Below are 20,456 nucleotides of genomic sequence, written 5' to 3' on the forward strand. Positions count from 1 at the left end.
AGTGGTATCTGAAAGATCATATATTTCTATTCCTTGCTTTTAGGAATCATTGAAGATTTCCAAAGAAGTAAATTCTCTTTCTTTTTAATATACATTCTGCTGATTGTCTTTTGTTACCAGTCATTTCTTATTAACCTAAGCTCTACTACAAACCAGGTGCATTTCATTTTATTCTCAAGAAGTTGGGCAAGTCACTATCTTTATCACCTCTATGTAACTATGAAACATTTAATTAAGATACTCTTTTTGCTTTTTCTTAAATGATCAATCAGTGTTATGTCACCAACATTCAATTTCTATGACTTTCTTCTGAATTCTGCATGTTCTGGCTTATTGCTGAAGTAATGGGATCATTTCCAAGATCAGACTTAATCCATGATCCATGACTCTAGTAGGCTGTGACAAGCAGAATGAAATCAATTCTTTGATTTTTTTCCCCAGATAGGTAAAGGAGCAATCTGGGAAAACAAGTTCACTAGGCTGAAAGAAGTTAAAAATAACCTTTGCCCCTTTAAAAATATCTGACCATTCCTGATCTTGGTCCCAAGCCTTTTATGGCAGAGAAAGCCCAGCTCAAAGAGTTTGTGGCAAATGGCCACTGGTACCAGAGCTGTTCCCCAGCATTTGTTTATATAATTTCTCTATTTCAGTCACTAAAGAGATAGAAAAAAAAGAACACACGTTCTCTTAAGTCTTGGCCCCAAGAGACTGGCAGCTTTTTCCTTTCCTTAATGGGAGGCCAAAAGAAGACACACATATTTAACTGCTCAACAAAAAATGCCTGGAATCTCTAGTTACTCTGTAGTCTATTAACAAGAGTTATTATTTACAGAGCACCTACTGTGTGTCTGGCAATTTACATTCTTTATCTTATTTAATTCCCACAATATAAAAATACTTGCATTCAAATAATCTCACCTACAAAATGAGAATTAAGTTATTTGCCCAAGATCACCATAATTGAGCAGCAGATCTAGTAGATCCAAATTTTTCCAATTTCAAATGCCAGATCTTTTTTTTTTTAACCATATTTTACCTTTCTAACTCTACACTAGAGACAAAATTATTTCAAAGAACTTTTTAAAAAGGTGGTCATTAGATTAGTATTGGTAAACAGCCCTGACACTTCTTTTGAATCTTTTCTGTGCATAGAGATAAGGGCAATATATGATGGTTGCAAAGAGATGACAATTTACTGAATGATTTAAAAACCATCTTAGTAAGTTCTATGACGATACAAAACTCCATGTTAAAAGGAGGTATTTCACTGTAAACACGGAATCTTTTTTTTTTTTATTAAATATATCTTTATTGATTTCAGAGAGAGGACAGGAGAGGGAGAGAGAGACAGAAACATCAATGATGAGAGAGAGTCACTGATTGAGCCTGCAACCCCCAGGCATGTGCCCTGACCGGAAATCAAAACCCGATCACCTGGATCCTAGGTCGACACTCAACCGCTGAGCCACGCCCAGCCGGGCAACATGGAATCTTAAGAGGAAAAATGTCACTAGTGTATTGCATGTAATTACTGGTAATTAAAATAATGATTTTTGAAAAAGGCCTATCATGAAGCTGACCACAAAAAATGGTTATACAGGGCTAGCAGGGATGCCTGTAGTAGACCAGACCATGATGAGTTTCTGGAAGATAAAAAACTGATGGTAACAACAGGCAACAAAACCTTAAAATGCCAAAATGAGAAAGAGTAAATCTCCACATAATTAAGATTTCCTATAAACCCAGAATAACCCAAAGACTAGAGGCAGTAGGTGCTGGGAGAGTGAGTGGAACTTGGGCTAGTATTATATAAAATCCCTACATATACATGTAGGGACTTATGTTTCTGGCCTTTCTACATTTTGGGGTTTTTAAATTTGTTTTCACTATTAAACATTTCTTTAAATGAGAGTATTTTCTTTTTTCCAGAATGTCTAAAACATTTTGGAACTACTTCTTGTGCAGTTTAGTCACAGATAGCCTAACACTGTAAAACTTTGCACTAAGCATTTTTTAGGCATGTGAAAATCCAAGCTGGACTGTGAAAAACAGTCATGATGTTACCTTCAATACACCACATTTATATGTAGAAAAGTTAAAAAACACACACAAGTTCACACCTTAAATTTTCTTACCTTAGATTTTAAGGTTTAATTTTAATTATGTTAAAAACTTAATTCTATGTTTAGGAAAGGAATGACTCTAGGCAACCAAGAAATCCATCCTTATTCCTTAGTGCATAATAAAATTTCTCTATTGGCAGAGAAAAGTAGAATATGTATGATTAATGCTGATTATAGATCCTGGATGGTCTCTAGAACTTTTAAATCTCTATTTAGCATAAAAGTCTATATAACTCTCAAACTAACCTTGAGAAAACCTAAAAATCTATGATCTACTTTTTAATCCAACTATGGAGATTCATTTACAAACCTTTGTGAAATCTGATGGACACCAGCACACAGATGTGACCTCTTGAGAATGACCCAGGAGCACAGTTGGAGGATGCCAGGGCGTGGACACCTAGTGCACCATCAAAAAGAAAACAAGTCAACAGAGCAGTGTTAGGATCCCCAGAAAGAAGCTTTGAATCTCTTCATTTTTGTGCCTTAGAGATCTTCAGGGTTGTTATAAAGGTCCCTAGGCATGCCTAGTTATAACTTAGAAAAAGAATCCCAATGTCTAATGAAAGTATTTTTGTCATTGATATGAGAAAATAGTCAAAGTAAGTAAATAATGAGCTTAGATACCAGTACAGGTCTTATTTCCAATCAGGACTATCTATCTAGCTGTACATATTTTGACTAAAATTCAAGAATGGTGTTGTCCACCTCTTAGCTGATAAACTTTAGAACAGTAGGTTCACCTGCTAGGTAGTGCACATCAAGTAGAATCCTATTTTAACATAGCCTAGACATTTTTAGATCTTCTCTAGCCAGCTACCTCTAGGAATACTACATGAACTATATCCTGAAGGTACCTGAGACATGCTATTAGCATTCTTGGGACAAAAGGATAGTCTTTCTTCCAAAAGAGGACTCGCTGACTTTTACCAAAGTCCAAAGCTATGCCCCTTCATTTTGAAGGATATAAACTATATTTTACATGGCATTTTGATATCGCTTTTGAAAGAACAATTCCTCCAAAATTTTATTTGTTAATTTGCTTAAAGAAATCTTGAATTTTCAAGTAAGTATTGCCACATTAATAATGTATAAAAAAGAAGGGTCACATTGTAAAGTACTACATATGTGACTATGAATCCTATTTTCCTCCTCATTGGATGCCAATAGTAATATGCATTTGACAGCTGTCTGATTCAAGAGCTCTCAATCCCTTTAGGAGGCCATGGGAAATCAGCACAATATGGAGTACAAACTCACATAACTATTATTAGCACGTGTGTTTGAAAAAGAGAAATTCTCCTCTTCATTTTCCTGAGGCTCTGAATCATTGCTCATTTATATAGAGAAAGTGGAGGCGACTCCAGAAAGAGTATTTGTGACTATGACTAAGTAAACTTAATAGATTCCTCAGATTGTAGTTAAGAGATTTGACACACTGAATCATAAGGTTATCCAACTTATCACCACTCCTCTCTTGGGTTAAATGGCCCATATATAATGATTCAAAAAGGAAAAGAAGACGAAGAACAGAGTCTACTTTGCTTTGCAGTGTAAATGAAAGTTTAACAGAAAGGAATCTTTTTCTGAGTACTATCTAGAAGGATTTCACTTACTGCCTACTCCTACAATGCCACAGACAGCAAAAACTTATTCTCCTATGAGTTAGCATATTTCAAAAAAGACTTTCAAGAAAGTCTTTAACTATCTCAATAGCCACAGAAGTTCTCCTTCCTCCTCTACTCATGGGCCCAGCCCATTAAGTTTCTAATCACCCAGGAACCAAGCAGGTCTGACGGGAGCAAGTTTAAAGGAAAAGGAAACCCTCAAGTCCTCCTGATCCTCCCCAGCAGAGGCACATTATTCTACTACACTGGTTTACTCTGCTTGTTGCCTCTAGCTTTTCATTTCATGATACTGCTCCTTCCTCAGTTTCCAAGGTATTACAATACTCAGGAGAACCTAAACATGCACTCCAAGATCAAAATAAATTTCAAGAAAAACCAAACATCTACCAGTAGAATGTATGTACATTACTATATCTATAGGATCAAAGGGAAAAAACAAAGGATAGACCACTTGAAAAGACTTTTTACAATTTGGTAAGGTAGGAATAATAATAATGACAATGAAAGTCAGCATCTGTTGGATAATTACCATGAGCCAGGCACTTTACAGAGCATTAAAAGTGAAGAGAAGGATTCTCAAAAAGTTAAACATAGAATTAATTACCATATGACCCAGCAATGCTACTCTTATATATATATATATTCATTCTCCCAGGAGAACTAAAAGCATGTTCAAACAAAAACTTGTACATGAATGTTCATTGTAGTTTTATTCATAAAGCCAAAGAGTAGAATAATTCTAATGTCTACCAACGGGTGGATAAATAAAATGTGGACACTATCCATATAGTCCATATGGCTGATGGAATATTCAGCCATAAAAAGGAACGAAGTACTCATACATACAATAACAATGACAAATCTTAGAAACATATTAGATGAAAGAGCTCAGACATTAAAGATCACATATTGTATGATTCCACTTATATAAAATGTCCAGAATAGGCAAATCCATAGAGACAGAACATAGGTTAGTGGCTGCCAGGGGTAAGGGGAATGGAAAGAGTCTTAAAGGGTATGGGGTTTCTTTCTAGAGCAATAAAAATGTTTGGAAATGAGATGGTGGTGATAGTTGCATAATATTGTGATTATACTCAAAATCACTAAAATGTACACAATATAAGGACTAAAATGGGGAATTTTATATTATATGAATTCTATCTAAATAAAAAAGTGAAGGGAGGGGCATGTTGTGGCTGTAATAACTAATGTCTGATAAGTATTTATGAATGTAGGTTAGAACTATCCTAGTATGGTATGCTTCAAGGAAGATTAGTTTCTTCTAATGAAACTCAGGTGGGTTTTAAATGCTTCATTTTTATTCAAATAAATTTTTATTTACTGTCACTTCAAATTTAAAGCCTTCCTCTACTTTTAAAAAGGAAGAGAAGACTATTAAGCCCAAAAGACATTTACATCTATTCATTCTGGGGATGGTCAAAACACAGAAAATTGTCCTCTTACATATTCTACTTGTTACAAAGACTTTAACTCGAGGCATAAGAATACCAAAGTTAAACTCCCAGAACTATGAAGGTACCTCTAGTAGTAACTGGCTCTAACCTACAGACTTCATAAAACATTTTATATACGTAAACATACAAAAAAGATCATCACCTTTCCTCAAAAAGTCCCCTTACTCTGCCCAGTGAGAAACCAAATCTAATCTTTATTTCTGCCATGAGATCATTTACACTTCCTAAAGTGTCAGGCTCAGTGTTTCGCCAGTCAGCGGTACAATGACGGTGCCAAATCAGTTTATTTATAACCACTTCAATACTATTCAGTGGCTGTATCAGAAATGAACCAGGGAAGGGGGGAGTATGGGTGACGGTGGGACAAGGGGTAGGAAATTAAAAAGAAAAAATACATTATTAAATATTTTTAAGTCTTGGAAGTCAGTATCAGAGAGTCTATATTACATCTCCCCTTTGCTGAGCAGCGGTGAGAATGAAAAGGCCATTCTCTTGTCTCAATATCTAAAAGTTCCGTCTTTCACTCTATCTTCTTATGCCCATGGACTTTGTAGTGTAGAAAAAAATACCAACACTTGAGAGAACTCCGACTTCTTGGAAATGTAGCAGAGTTATAAGACAACCTAACAGGCTGGATACTCGGCTTGTGTCAAATTTTCTTTTAAAACCCCAACCCCCTTGTTTTATCATGGAAAAGAGAAAAAAAGTCCAACCCCCCTTGTTTCCATGAGGGGTTGGGGTTTTAAAACAAGAAAAACTGAGCCATCCCACTAGGCTAATTCAATTTTAGGAGCAGTAAGCTTGCCAGGATCTCAAATATCAGAGTCTGCACACTGAGTTATGTGTGGACAGCAGGAGAACATCATGTCTGACCCACGTCATTCAGCACTAACATGTGACCCAGCCTAGAAATTCAGAAAGAGTCACCCATATACGTGATAACCACTAATCAGTTATCTGAAAATGGGTTACTAACAACAGCCAAGTATCTTTACTGCATGTGTCTAAAGAAAGGGAGCATCCCTCAACCCTCATTCCCTGAAACAACAACTAAAAAGGCCTCTGTACTGGTGAAGAGAGCTAGGGAGTAACTTTGTAAGAATTGGCAATAAAACTGTATCTATATCTTAATTATGTATGTAATTAAAAAACTGATTTTAAATGATTTTTTTAAATGATCAGGGCATAAGTATTTTTTATATAATCATTTATTATGCTTTTTGGTATGTCTGTATTTTTTTTTTTTTTCCCAAGAAGAAACTTAAAAAGATACAGACTTTGGTAGGAATAAAATCCTCCTGCTAAGTTGGGAGTCAAAGTTAGAGAAAAGAATATAAGTAAGACAGTGAGGGAAGGAAAAAGGGAAAACCAAAAGACAGTAAAGACACATAAGACCAAATTTGAAACTCAAAATTTTAAATATAGGACAGAAGTATTAGTGCTAGTGACACATACTGTTAAAGTTTAAAGCTCAAGTCAGAAAAATTTTATAGACAGGAAGCTAGGTGAAAACTTTCATCACAAGATGGGGGTCTCAAATGTATGTTTTATAAGCAAATTTTCATTTAAAAATACAACAAATAAAAGAAATTTATTATAGAATAAGAGGCAAGCCAAACACAAAAGCATCTTGGATAGAACAGTATCTCCACCTTGTGACCATCTAAGGATATTGTTACTAAAAGCTTTTGATAAGGTAAAGCTGCATTTTTGCAACTCTAGATATATAGAGAAATAACTTTTTAGTACTTCCCCCAGGACCACAGGAAATTAAGCTGGAGAATTCATACCTGATAGGTTCTACCCTTGTCTTAAAACATTAAAGATAATGACCTCCTAGAGGTTGGCGGGACTAAAAATGATACAATTTCTCTTGAGAAGAGATTTGAGAATTTTGAACCTATGGACCTATAAAGTGTTAGACATTATGACTCTAAAACCCAAAATGTGTGAATTCTGATCATTCAATTCACCAATGTCAAGGACATTTATGAAATTACACAGCAACCTAGAAGATAATTAATTTTTAGCCCTAGGAAAACAATGCCTCAATGTTCTTCTCTCTTGAACTCCCAGACATTTCTATAATTATTCCCACAAGAGCCATTTTTCAGTGGTCAGCAAGTGCTACTTGAGTTGAGTATAACATTTCAATTTTCTCCATTGGGCTTCAAACGGACAGCTTTAAATTTCTTAGCTTACAGTAGTCATTTTAGAATCACTTACTTAAAAAGGAAAAAATAGAGAGTAAAGAACATAATGAGTATACAAATGTTTTTGAATGTCTTGAGCAAGGTTCTATGGCTGATTTGGGTATAGATTGAATCCTAGAGATTAAAATATTAAATGTATTTTGAATGAGAGTTTGAAAACACAGGGCAGAAATGCAGTACAGCCTGTTTTTCCAGGAAGCAAGACAAAGTAATTAAGGTTCTTTCCAGTCTTCTGAAATGTGTATTTCCTGATAATATAAAATTATTGGAAGATATGAATTTCTAATTTCTGAGAGGCTCTGCCTATGAAAGTGTGACCATATTTTGTGACAAAAGAATGAGGTTTTCCCTATACTAAAATGCAAGAAGCAACTTTTACTGAACATCTGATGTAGAAAAAGTTAATCATTTATGTGATTACAATAAATTTACCTCATCTTGGAAAAAAGAATACTTTAGTCTCACGTTGGTGGGGGAAATTTAGCAACTTACCTTCCAGATATAGGCAGCTTCATCACTTGAGCCACTGACTAAAAACTGGTCATCTGGACTAAGACTGGATTTAATATAAAAGGTAGAGTTCTGGTGTCCATTGAAGACAGCCACTGCCAGAGGAAAAAAAATCAGTGTATTGATTATTGAAGTAGATGGTCCAGCTACATTCACCAAATAAAGCTAGACAGTGTCAGAAAATAAAGGAAATTCTAGAAAGAGGCTATATTAGGTCCAATCTCATGATCTGAACCTATGGAAAGAACTAGATTCTCAAATCCAAGAAGCAAACAGAACACCTAGTTATCTCAATCCAAAGAGGCCCTCTCCAAGGTACACTGTATTAAAACTGTTAAAAATTAATGACAGCCCTAGCCAGTTTGGCTCAATGGTTAGAGCGTCGGCCCCAGACTGAAGGGTCCTGGGATCGATTCCAGTCAAGGGCATGTACCTTGGTTGCAGGCTCATTGCAGGAGGCAACCAATCAATGTGTCTCACATCGCTGTTTCTCTCTCCCTCTCCTTTCCACTCTCTCAGAAAAGTAATGGAAAAAATATCCTCAGGTGAGGGTAAAAAAATTTTTAAAAATTAATGACAAAAAATTCTCAAAGCAGCCAGGGAAAAGAAGGAAGTAACCTACAAAGGAAAACCCATCAGAGTATCACCTGACTTTTCAGCAGAAACTCTGTAAGCCAAGAAGAGAGCAGAACCAAATATTCAAATGTCTGAAAGAGAGGAATTACCAGCCACGAATAGTATGTCCAATAAAATTATCCTTTAAATATGAAGGAGAAATAAAGACTTCCCAGATACAGAAGCTGAGGGATCTTATTACCAGAAAACCTCGACTGCAGGAAATACTCAAGGGAGTTTATCCAAAACAAAGAACACAAGGTCACAACACTATGAGTGAGATCACCAAAGCCTTACAGGATAAACAGATAATTTGTGACAACAAAAACATAAAAAGTAAAGGTCTGAACTGGCAAAAGGATGAAGATCAGATGCACTCAAAAGAAAAAACTACTATATATATGCAACTTTATTTTTTATAAACCCAATAACCACACACACAAATCCCCAAACCAGGACATATAGCTTAAAAAAGAGGAAACAGAGGAAAGAAGTATGGAATACCATCAAACAAAAACAAGAGGCAGAAACACAAAGGAAAAGAACCAAGGAGCCACAGAGCTACCAAAAACCAAAAGATTAAATGGCTATAGGAAATCCTCATCCATCAATAATTACCCTAATTATAAATGGTCTGAATTCTCCAATAAAGAGGCACAGAGTAGCAGAGTGGATCAAAACCCAAAACCCAACCATATGCTGCTTATAAGAGAAACATCTAAGCTGCAAAGACAAGGCAAATTCAAAGTAAAAGGGTGGAAAAGGACTCTCCAAGCAAATAACATCCACAGAAAAGCAGGTGTAGCCATACTTAAACACAATCATAGGTGGGGACCTTAAGAGTCCATTGACAGCTCTAGTTAGATCAACCAAAAAGAAAAACAAAGAAATATTGGCCTTAAATGAAATGCTAGACCAAATGGATATAATTGACATTTACAGAGTCTTTTGTCCCAGAACATCGTATTATACATTCTTCTCCAGTGCACATGGAACATTCTCAAGGACAGACCATATGTTGGGTCACAAAACTAGCATCAACAAATTCAAGACTGAAATTATACCAAGCATATCCTCTGACGACTATGCCTTGAAATTAGAAATCAACCACAAAAAGGAGTGATGATAAGCCTTAAGTTATATTGCATGGGTAAATGTTGTTAATATCAGTCATAATTCTACTCCCTATCTTAAAATGTTTGCTACAGAAATAACCAAATTTTCCTGTCAACTGCAGGTTAACCAGATCTTTCACCATGATATTTTAAGTCTGTTGTCATTTACAGACAGTTATTGTTTTACTCTGATGCTTTTGCAAAATGTGCTTCATCTTCAAAGAGATACATGGAAAGTACTTTGGACTATTTTTTGTTGTTGTTAATCCTGACCTGAGGATAGTTTTTCCATTGATTTTTTTAGAGAGAGTTGGGGGGGCGGGGCACAGAGAGAGAAACACCAATGTGAGAAAGACACATTGATTGGTTGTCTCCAGGCTGCAACTGAGGTACAGTTGCCCTTGACTGGGAATTGAACCCTCCACCTTCAGTCCACAGGCTGATGTTCTAACCATTGGGACAAACCGGCCAGGGCACAAAGTACTTTGGAATACAGGTTTCTAGTAACTTTCAGATCATGCTATTGAATTAGGTAAGAATTTATAGAACTCTAATGGAGAAATTGATGGCTTCATAAAACTGTTAACAAAAGATCAAGATCAACACGAATTAGCCCGGCCGGGCGTGGCTCAGCGGTTGAGCATCGACCTAGGATCCAGGCGATCAGGGTTCAATTCCCAGTCAGGGCACATGCCCGGGTTGCGGGCTCGATCAATGACTCTCTCGTCATTGATGTTTCTATCTCTGTCTCTCCCTCTTCTTTCCTCTCTCTGAAATCAATAAAGATATATTTTAAAAAAAAGAAAAAAGATCAACAGGAATTACATGAGACTAACTGAACTAGTGAAGATGTTATAATTTTTATAACTTTTTATTTGAAATATTATTGGTTCTTTCATAATACTTGTTTTTCAGATATAAGGACATGTCTTTCCCCTCTGAGCTACCTATGACCCACAGCAATTTGGTAAATTATACCTTTCTAAGCAGAATGGAAACATTTATCTTTTTCTTCCTACCTGATCCCTACAGAATTTGGAAAATCCTAGTATTCTTATTTCCATGCAATATAGTTATTTACATACATTCACTAAGAATCTGTTCTCTTTCTAACAGGACACAATTGGAAACATTAGTTATATTACCAAGGATTTGACTAGAACATCATGTTTGAGAGACTTGCAGACTCAGAAATGACCAGACAGTTTTAATGAACTATGATTAACTTTACAGGTACCAAATAAAGCCCCTGTGGGGAAAAAAAATTCAGCCTGATACCCTGCTTACAGGATTCAACAGCCTTAACAGCTTAACAGGTGGGCAAGGAAGGTTACTTCCTGCAAGGAGCAGGGAACTCAGGATATTTTGGGGAACTGAAGAAGAGAGGAATTAACCCATATCTAAAGGTATCACAGGTGAAGTCAAATTGCAAGTCTTTAGGTTGGCTTTTTAGCTTTGAGAGGCTGTTAAAAGTTCAATCTGGAGATTCCTTATGAAAAGTTCTAGCAAAGCAGATTTAAAAGAGCCTATAAGATTGACCAATTGCTATTTTTGATGCATTTATGTAAATAATCAGACCAAGTTTATTGGAACTAGACTTACTTTGCAAATAAATTAAGTTGTAATTTGGGTATCTTTGATAAAAATGAGGGTGATTTTAGAGAAAAAAATTTTTCTAAAAAAAATATATCTTTATTGATTTCAGAGAGAGGAAGGGAGAGGGAGAGAGAGATAGAAACATCAATGATGAGAGTCACTGATGTGCTACCTTCTGCATGCCCCTTGCTGGGGATCGAGCTCGAAACCCTGGCATTTGCCCTGACCGGAATCGAACCTCGATCTCCTAGATCATAGGCTGATGCTCAACCGCTGAGCCACAGCTGATAATTTTTAAGAAACAGAAGATTCAGGAAGTTTTTCTTGTTACCTCCCCATTATCTGCCTAAAAGAATTTAGATAAGGGCCTGTTCCAAGATAACAGCACTATTATCAGAGGTATCTATAAAGAATATAGGTTAGGTGTGGTGGAGGAAGACTGGAGATCAGAGTCTGCTGTGTCTCACTGTCTCTATATGGCCCAGCAGCAAACATTTGTTTACCAAATATTTGCTTTTCCATCTCCATGTGAATTGCCCTCCTCCCCTCTGAAGTCCCAAACCACTACGCCCTTCTCCTTAGCTCAAGATGGTATATAAGCTCAACTGCCTGATTTGTTGTTGCCCCCTCCACATATTCTTCTGGAACCCCTGTACGTACAAAATTAAATGGAATTTTCTCCTTTTAATCTGTGACATGTCAATATAATCCTTAGAACCTAGAAGGGTAGAGGAAAATTTTTTCCTCCCTGACAAGAAATAAATTCCCACAAAACAAACAGGCTCCTTTATTCTGAATACAACTCCAAAACTATAACTGTTCATCTTTCTCAACTCTAAACTATGAGTGGAAAACTATAGACTAAATTTCCCACTAAACCTATAAGTATTTATTGCCCTCTGCTGGTGTAAGAAAGGCTAGCATAAAGTACACTATTAATGTTTCAAACCATGCAAAAAATCCTTCTAAAACCTATATTGGGCTCACTTTAATTTTTCTTTGATGATTTGGGTTCTTAAAATGCTTCACTAAAGTACTTTAGAGTCATCCTTATGAACATCGCTTAGTATAACAAAATATTGTGAATTAAAAGTATAGGACAACAAGTATTAAGCCCAGGAGGACCCTTTCTGAAGTTTTGAAAAAGGCAAGCAATTACCAGATGTGTCACAAGTAGACATATGTTATTCAATTTTAAAGAAATGTTATCTATCTGTATCCTTATCATTCTATCTACAAGAGCCAATTAAATTATTTTAGGAACACAGGAAAAAGGTTGTTAAATTATTAGTCAAGTGGCCTTTGGCATATCTATTCAATAGCAGAGAGACAAACGAACTCAAGGTTCCTTTTAGTGCCACACTATAACAAAATGCTAACTAAATTAGAAGTTGTCTAAGTTCTGATACCATTCAGGAAAACAGCAAAGTAAGTTATAAAACCTCTTTCCTTATCTAAATACTCCTGTTCTTATTTAGACAACACCAGACCTATTTCAGAGCGCTGGAAATGCCAACTGTAATACTGCCACTGGTAGATATGAAGTCCTAATAATGGCATGGGGGCAGTCTTTGGTAACAGCCCTGCTAAGTTCTGTACTCCTTGAGATTTGTTTATCTTACTTTAGCGGGAACTGAGTATATCTGGGGATTGGTCACAGAATTCAAAGTTTATAGGAAGAACCAGGTGACTAATATGTAGCTTGCTTAAGTAATTAATGTTCTTGAAATTATGTAACCCAAATAATCCCCTTAGAGTATGCTTGAGAAACCTTGGTTTCTTTTGAAAAATGTTATATTTATCAGCTTTAAATATCAGATTCTACTTTTAATTTTCTTTTTTTCCCCTTTTAATATGTGTTTATTGATTTCAGAGAGAGGAAGGGAGAAGGAGAGAGACAGAAACATCAATGATGAATCAGTGATTGGCTGCCTCCTGCACGGCCCCTACTGTGGACCAAGCCCACAACCTGGGCACGTGTCCTGACTGGGAATTGAACCGTGACGTCCTGGTTCATGGGTCAATGCTAAACCACTGAGCAACACCAGCAGGGCTCTACCTTTAATTTTCTTTAAGGAGAAAAAAAAAGGTGAGAGTGGAAGAAACATAAAAGAGGCAACTGTTCAATACTGAGAAGGCCAAGGTAGGTAGGAATTATTGTGGAGGATTAAAAAACTCAGCTCCCTAATTTAATGAATAACCCCCAAGTAGAACAAAAGCTGAGCAGAACAGCCTTCCCTGTCCCACAATAATTTAGATAATTCATCAGTAGAACTAATCAAAGATCCTAAAATCCTCATGTCTTAATAAATTTGGCTTAGAAAAGAACCAACATTAAATTATCATTAACAAAAAAGTCTGTATTAGTTTCTGGGTAAGAATTTGAATAACTAAGATCTTACCTGGAGAAGTCCTTAATCCAGTCATATTGAACATGTAGATGTTGTCATCTGTGCAGTTAGCAAATAAAGTAGAGCCAGTGGAATCCAAAATCAGACTTGAGTATCCTGGAAAAAGGAAACTTTAGTTAGCATGTCCTGGTGACAGTGAGTAGAAATGAGGTAAAAACACTGAGGCCAAAGGATCATTCCACAAGAAGAATCACTAAAATTCTTCTCCAAAATATATACAAACCAAAAATATTCGTTTTTATTTTTTGAACTCTAAAAAGATATAATCACATATATTAGAGTTTTTCAAGTCTATGTTGCTGAAAATTAGGCCAATACAAATGTCCTACAAATCCATGAAAAGGCTTACCTAGTTTTCGAGTGCTGCTACCTGGGTACAGGAAAGACTTGGATGCTATGGGTTCTTGTCGATAAGCAGTATAATTCTTACGTAAATCCCATATTTTAATTACCCTAAAAATCAAGGTAAAGAATAATTATTTTGTAGTCCTTCTCCTACCCCAACCAGTTTCAACTATATTGAACATGAAATGACTTTTAATCTAACTCCCCTGGCACATGAACCAGTCACAGTTGAGATATCCCACTGGGAAACAAACTGAACTGTCTCATACTGCTGCTCTAATATCAGGCCTACAATTCTGGCAGAGCGGAAACAGATGTGATCTGACCCAGTGATGGGTTACCTTGAGTTTACATCAAGGAAGCGGAAAAGGAAGATGAAGGTTAGGTGCTGATAGTCATTGTTTCATTGTTTGCAGAAAAAAAAAACACTTCCTAAGCTTTTAACACTGTGCATGTAACCTTTTGACAGCATAAGTAACAAGTTCTGTCCATATGGTTATATCTCTATATATAACTCCTTAAGTAATCTAAACAAATTTTCCTGTGAAATGAAGTATTTTTTCATTTCATCTATTGCGATAATTGTCTTAATCCTCTACATCTAGTTTGTAGGCAACCTGAAAACACAAGCTTAGTCTAACAGGGCAGTATCCTTGGAAACAAACAGAGCAAGCTCTCACCTATATCTTCTGATAACAACAGATAACCTTTAGATAATGCTCCATCTGTGCCTCAGAGTTTGGTCCACAGAAGAGTTTCAGTGTCCAGAAGACAGGCACAATGGAAATCCTAAAAGTTGTCATCATCGTTTTAAATTATGTTTTTTGAAGGGAAGGATGTCTTGGGAAACAATGAACAAATAAGGGGACAAAGAAGGGTGCTTGAAAAAGAAAGAGTCCTTATACTCAAATAACTTATATTCTAACAAAGCAGCCAATCAATAAGTACCACAAAATTATCTGGAAGCCAAAAATTCAGACCAATTGTGGATGGCAGGTATGTGAACTGAAAGTCATTAGGCCTTACTATCAATCTAGTTAGAGCACTCCCAGAAGTGCCAATTATATGCCCAGAGTCAGATTTCTTCTTTTAGGTTATTACTAAATCTGAGAAGATAAAATCCAAGATAGCAGAAATTTTACTCCTCAAAAGAATCACTGACTAAATTATACTGCATAGACAAGCAAGTTTCCCATCCAGCTTCTCTATAACAGGACCAGCCAACATCGCTCATATGTGCTAGACAATGTGCTAAGTGCGATACACATGTATTATCTCACTTAATTATTTGAGCAAGAGTCCTAACTAGATATTTTCCAGTGTGATCTGCAGGTCCTCTTCTCAGCTGGGTATTCAGTATGTTGAAAGTTAAAAGCACACAGGTTCAATTATAATGGGACTAGGTGACTTCCCCTTCACAGTTCATGAAAGAGACCTTATCAAAAGAACGAAGAAATAGAGATCCTCACCCATCCACGGCTCCTGCTGAGACTAATGTATTCTCATCTTGAAAGAGGACCACAGTAACACTTTGCTGGGAATCCTAATAACACAAGGAAGAAAAAGAAAAGGGACAAAGACTATCTTGGATATCACAATCTTCACCATCAAGAGACCAAGGTGCTAAAATGGCTTTTTTTCTCCCAAACTCTGAGTTAGACTAAATTTCCCTCTTCAATCCTAATCAGTGCTGACCAAGAAGTAATTTTAGCTAGGAAATAAACTAAACATAATAAAGTTACAGTATACTGTGGTAACACTTTGACTCACACTTATGAAACAGGTTGGTTATTAAAAGGTTTAACTACTGGCTCTACTTAGAACCAGACCTACTAATAAGCTGCATATCCTTAGGAAACTAATTTAACTTTCCCGTGCCTGTTTCATCTATAAAATGTCACCATCTACCTAGATTATCATGTAAGTGTCTAAAGATGTACCGATGAAAGATGATTACATACTCTGAAAAATTTAAAGGTGCTCAATAGAGGTTTTATCTCTTAATTGCTGTTGACAGGTTTTCTTGGCTCAGAATATGATTAAATGTCTGAAATGTTACTCATTTAACTTCATCTGGCCTCCAAAGACCTCATGCTAAACCTTGCCAGTTTCCCTTCTTGCTTGTGTCATGTTCATGGTATGCAATTTGAAGTCCTAATGTTTTAGCGACCACACCTTCCCCCAAAATATTAAGTTGGATCTTACAGACCAGGAGTATTAGAAAAATAAACACATTAAAGTATGAGAAATGGTGATTTATTTTTTAAGAAGAGAAGATGTATTCTGGGCATTGAGCTTTTTTTTATCAGATGCTAGAGAGGTACCATATAAAAACAACAGGGGTTTCTTTCCAACAGAAACTGTGTCACAGTTCTTAATATACTTCTTCAAATTTCTCCCCCTTTCTTAGTGAATCACACTACACAGATAAGCGCATGCATGAAGATCCTAGGGATGCAGCTCAGGAAGCTGAATTTCTAACATGCTCTCCGGGTCCCTCTGTTGCAAACTAGGTTTTGAAAACCACTACGGTAGGTATTAAATTAGCATTAAGCAATAAACCTACTGATGTCAAGAGGAAATGAAGATTTTCATTCGCTTAATCTAGAGTTCCTATTTTATGCCTAACACATTCCCTAAATGAGATTTTACTGTTAAGATCTGCACACATGTATACAGCTATAAAACCTTACCACAGAAGGAGCAAGTCCTTTTGAATTCTGTTTCTTCTTAGGTTTTGAAGGGGTTTGCTTGTCTAAGGTATTGTGAGCACCACTGATCTGATTCACTTGCCTATAAAATCCATCTGAAAGATATTCCGAGGAAATTTATTTAGTTTTCAGAACTTTACTCCTATGCTGAATGTAATATTTATATATAAGATCTCAAAATTAATTCTTCATTAGATTAGTGAAATTAGAAGCCAGCAGTGCTACCACACTACATCTTTTGTGTTGAGATTATAATGCATAAAAAAGAAATAAGCACACAGATGTTTATAGCAGCTTTATTCTATATCACCAAAACATGGAAACAACCAAGATGTGCTTCAGTATTTGAATGTATGAATAAACTGTGGTATACTCAGACAATGACATATTATTTAGTGCTACAAAGAAGTGAGCTACCAAGTAAAAAAAAGACACGGAGGAATCTTAAATGCATATTACTAAGTAAAAAAAGCCAATGTGATAAGGCTACATACTGTAATTATGACATTCTGGGAAAGGCAAAACCATGGAAACAATAAAATGATCAGTGGTTTCGAGGGATTAGGGGGAGGGAAGGATTAATAGGTGGAGCACAGAGTATTTTTAGAACAGTGAACTATCCTGTATGATACTAAAGTAGTAGATACATCATTATATACTTGTCAAAACCAATAGAATACACAATACTAAGAGCGAATCCTAATGTAAAGTACAGATAGACCTTGGGTGATAGTGAGTGATATATCCATGTAGGTTCATCAGCTGTAACAAATGTCCAGCTCTGGTGTGGGATGTTAGTGGGAGAGGCTGTTTGAGGTGGGGCACATCAGTATAGAGAGAACGCTCTATACTTTCTGCTCAATTTTGCTATGTATCTAAAACTGCTCTAAAAAATAGTCTGTTATAATTTTTTTTTAAAGGGAAGTAAGCAGTGAGATGATCATTAGTTTCTGCTTAATGGCATCATTGGGCAAGGTGACCATAATTATATTTAATCTAATATAATTCTTTAAAGCCAAAAAATTATAAATTAAAAGATTATTTACTGCCCAGCCAGGCATGGCTCAGTGATTAAGCGTCGACCTAGGATCCAGGCGATTGGGGTTTGATTCCCAGTCAGGGCACACACCCAGGTTGCGGGCTCGATCCCCAGTCGGGGGCGTGCAGGAGGCAGCCGATCAATCACTCTCTCATCATTGATGTTTCTATCTCTCTCTCTCCCTCTCCTTTCTTCTCTCTGAAACCAATAAAGATATATTTTTTTAAAAAAAAGATTATTTACCAATGAGCCCATGAATTAACTATCTCAAATTCCATCAATCACTTAGATAAACAGCAATATAGTTAAGAAGACAATGAGGTAAACACAGGTTAATACTTGCAACAACCACTAAGATGAGAATCAGAACAGCAAGCAGAAATAAAGGGTTATGAACATGTGCCCCCTGGTGGTTATTAAGTGAAATGATAAACTTTTATTCAAAATAATTAAGTATGGGGACAGTCCACATTTATCAAAGTTAAAATGGAACTAGACTACCTTTTTTGTTGCACCTGGTGTCCCAGACCATAATGTTGCCATCTCTTCCACCTGTACAGAAGACAGCTGTGGGGTAATAGTTTATAAAAACGTTAATAAAACTGGTCAATGACATAGACATTTCAATGTAATTTTCCTAAAGTGCCTATTATATGCTAGGTTCTACAACTGGCACTGGAGATTAAAAATAAAAAATATATAGCTCAACAAATAAGAGAAAACAAAGCTGTGAAGGGAAAGAATTACAAAAAACTCAAAACACGTTAAATGCTAAACAAAAACTTTATAAAATAATCCGTGTAAATTTTCTTAAAACCACATAAGACACTATACATAAAGTTATAGTAAGAATAATGATAAACAAGCAATAACCAAAATATATCGAGTGCTTACTGAGTGCTATACACTATCCTAAGTGCTTTATAGAAATTATCTCCATCTTGTTATCAACCCGACTAGTGGGTATTATTATCCCCATTTTAGATGAGAAAACTAAGGCACAGAGAGAATGAGTAACTTCCAAAGGTATTCTTGACAGTATGAATCCAAGGCCCATACTTCAAACCTCCAAGCTATACTGTCTCAGTATAAAAATATGGGCTGGATCCATACAAAATTTGTGAAAGGGGTTGCCTCTGAGGATGGAAGGAGGGCAATGGGATTGGAGAAGAAAACAGAACTTCAAAACAACTCTGCTTCCTGTATGGAAGAGCGGACACTTACCAAACCAATCCACCTGCATTAGCTTTTAAACTCTGGAAAAAAAATATAAAAAATGACCTGAGGGCTCTATAGAGACTGAACAAAAACATGCAATTTTTGGAAAAGAGTCAACAACTGAAGCAAGTGATTGGCTTGGGGTAAGTTACTGGTCTTTTGTGGTTTTTACCTTAGGGTAGCCAGTGGCAAGCAGCTAGAATGCCAGTAGACAAACTTGCCATCTTTCAAGCCAGAGAAACTCGGAAAAGGAGATGTGGGGCAACAAGAGCTGCCAGAATGAGGGAAACCCTAGAGGAAGCTGGGGAAAGGGAAACCCTAATTCTGTGTTTAAACTCAGTGTAAGTCTCTGGCTGATCGCCGAACTATCTATGAAGGGGAAAACTAAAATCAGCTTCAACTAAGACTTAAATTACTGAACAGAATTGAGATCCAACCCACTGCCCTCTTGCAGTGATAGTGATAGTCTGGAATTTTACCCTTAACTCAGTTAACTGACCATTAAAACAAAAACATCAATTCTTTCCTACTCAATATAACAGAATCCAGAGTCCAACATACCATTCACAATGCCAGGACATAACCTAAATTATTTGACATATAAAGAGTCAGAAAAATGAGTCATTCTCAAGGGAAAAGAAATCAACAGAGGCCAAACTTGAAACAACTCATATGTTGCTTTATCAGATAAGGTTGTAAAGCAAGTATAACTATGTCAGGTGAAGTAAAGAAATGACATTTACAATCATTGAAAAGATGAGAAATCTCAGCAGAGGGAGAACTTAACAAAAAAAGAAAATTTTAGAACAGAAAAACAATTTCTGAAATGACAAAATTTACTGGAAAAGATTAAGAGCAGAATGAAGAGAACAGAGGAACAGTCAGTGACCTTGAAGACAGAGTAATACAGATCATTCAATTTGAAAATAAGATTAAACATTACACCAAGTGAAGAAAGCCAGTCACAAAAGACCACATATTACATAGTTCCCATTTATATGAATGTGCAGGATAGGCTAATCTATGGAGACAGAGAGTAGTTTAGATTGTGTATGGCTAGGAGGCAGATGGAAGGTACTGCTGATGGATTCTGATTTTTTTCTGGGCAATGAAAATGTACTAAACTTAGACTGTGGTGATGGTTGTACAACTCGGCAAAGTAAATTAAAACCAATTGAAATGTACACTTTGAATGGGTGAATTTTATGGTATGTTAACTATATCTCAAATTTAAGAAAATTGGGGGGAAAAAGCCTCAAAGATTCATGGGACAATTTCAAAAAGTCTAATATATGAGTAATTGGAGTCCCACAGGAGAGGAGAGAAAATTGGGTAGGAAAAGTATTTCAAGAAAATAACAGTAGAAAACTTCAAAATTCAGTTAAACACATTTGTGAATTTACACATACAAAAAGCTCAGCAAGCCTCAAACAGAGAAGCATATATAGACACATCAT

The 20,456-nt window shown here is 36.1% G+C and overlaps 1 protein-coding gene across 5 annotated transcripts in view; it reads right to left on the minus strand.

Annotated features, from left to right (window-relative positions):
- The window catches only part of DTL (denticleless E3 ubiquitin protein ligase homolog), a 127,463-nt gene that overhangs the window by 97,180 nt on the left and 9,827 nt on the right, over window positions 1–20,456 (minus strand). For all 5 annotated transcript variants that reach the window (XM_081121999.1, XM_081122000.1, XM_081122001.1 and 2 more), the window contains exons 6-12: window positions 18,283–18,348; window positions 16,725–16,837; window positions 15,501–15,574; window positions 14,036–14,139; window positions 13,678–13,782; window positions 7,932–8,044; window positions 2,434–2,523 (exon numbers count right to left, since the gene is read on the minus strand). In XM_081121999.1, the coding sequence (XP_080978125.1) occupies window positions 2,434–2,523; window positions 7,932–8,044; window positions 13,678–13,782; window positions 14,036–14,139; window positions 15,501–15,574; window positions 16,725–16,837; window positions 18,283–18,348 (665 nt within the window). The remainder of the gene's footprint in view (window positions 1–2,433; window positions 2,524–7,931; window positions 8,045–13,677; window positions 13,783–14,035; window positions 14,140–15,500; window positions 15,575–16,724; window positions 16,838–18,282; window positions 18,349–20,456) is intronic.

This window comes from Miniopterus schreibersii (assembly GCF_964146895.1).
Source record: "Miniopterus schreibersii genome assembly, chromosome: 19".
Lineage (NCBI taxonomy): Eukaryota > Metazoa > Chordata > Mammalia > Chiroptera > Miniopteridae > Miniopterus > Miniopterus schreibersii.